The 1,479-nt window shown below is 45.2% G+C and overlaps 1 protein-coding gene across 1 annotated transcript in view; it reads left to right on the forward strand.

The window, feature by feature from the left end:
• PKD1L3 (polycystin 1 like 3, transient receptor potential channel interacting) overlaps window positions 1–1,479 on the forward strand; it is a 90,418-nt gene that overhangs the window by 24,158 nt on the left and 64,781 nt on the right. The window contains 1 exon segment of the mRNA XM_037742255.1: window positions 296–527. Within this exon segment, the coding sequence (XP_037598183.1) occupies window positions 296–527 (232 nt within the window).

Below are 1,479 nucleotides of genomic sequence, written 5' to 3' on the forward strand. Positions count from 1 at the left end.
CTGTTTTAGGTCTTGGTCTATATACTTTTAACCTCAGCAGTATCAGCTACTAACATCCAATGAGGAAGCCTTGGCTGCGACAGTGGCTCATGCCTATAATCCTAGCATTTGGGGAGGCTGGAGCAGTAGGATTGCTTGAGACCAGGAGTTCAAGATGAACCCGGCCAACTAGCAAGACCCCATTTCAGGGAAAAAAAAAAAAGAAAGACCTAGGAAATTTCCTTACCTTATCAATATAATGGATTTTAAAAGGCATCAATGAATTGACCATTGTGATGATTGTCTCTTATTCTAGATCATGCTCTGGAGAAATGTTAGCCTGGAAACCCATCCCACCAGCGTCAACATGAGCACAGATCAGTTTACAATCACAGTGAACGTCACGTCCTTGGAGAAATCCCTGATAGTGAGCATAGATCCTGACAGTCCCCTTTTAATGACTCTCTACCTGGGGTTTCAGTATCAGCCTAACTGCACTCACTTCCACCTGAACATCACTCTTCCAAAGGATAAGGTGTGGCAAAAAGGTAAAACCCAATCAGCTGTTAGAAACTTACCTTGTTTTTTTTTTTTTTTTTTGCCTAGGTTGGAGTACAGTGGCACCATCATTGTTCACTGCAGCCTCAAGCTGTCCAAACTGTCAGGCTCAAGGGATCCTCCTGCCTTAGCCTCTTGAGTAGCTGGGACTACAAGTGCACCACCACATCTAGCTAATTTTTTAAAAAGAACTTTTGTAGAGATAGGGTCTTGCCATGTTGCCTAGGCTGGTCTTGAACTCCTGGCTTCAATCAGTCTTCCTGTCCCAGCCTCTCAGAGTGCTGGGATTACAGGCATGAGCTACTGCACCTGGCCAAATTTTTTTCTTGTTTTAAAAAAATTTTATTTTGAGATAATTATAGATTCGCATGCAGTTACAAGAAATAACAGAGACAGGCCAGGCGCAGTGGCTCACACCTGTAATCCCAGCACTTTGGAACGCCGAGGTGGGTGGATCTCCTGGGGTTAGGAGTTTGAAATTAGACTGGTCAACAGGGTGAAAACGCCATCTCTATTAAAAATACAAAAAATTAGCCAGGCCGTGGTGGCGGGCACCTGTAATCCAGGCTACTTGAGAGGCTAAGGCAGAAGAATTGCTTAAACCCTAGAGGTGAAGGTTGTAGTGAGCCAAGATGGCGCCATTGTACTCCAGCCTGGGTGACAGAGTGAGAAGAAAAAAAACTAGACAAGCTGGGCGCGCCTTGGCTTATGCCTGTAATCTCACTGAAATCCTAGCACTTTGGGAGGGAAAGACCAGTGGATCACCTGAGGTCAGGAGTTTGAGATTAGCCTGGCCAACATGGTAAAACCTCGTTTCTACTGAAAATACAAAAATTAGCTGGTGATGGTGGTGGACACCTGTAATCCTAACTACTCAGGAGGCTGAGGCCCAAGAATCACTTGAACCTGGGAGGCAGAGGTTGCACTGAGCTGAGATGATGC

The sequence above is a fragment of the Cebus imitator genome, unplaced genomic scaffold (genome assembly GCF_001604975.1).
Source record: "Cebus imitator isolate Cc_AM_T3 unplaced genomic scaffold, Cebus_imitator-1.0 Scaffold118, whole genome shotgun sequence".
NCBI classification, from domain to species: Eukaryota; Metazoa; Chordata; class Mammalia; order Primates; family Cebidae; genus Cebus; species Cebus imitator.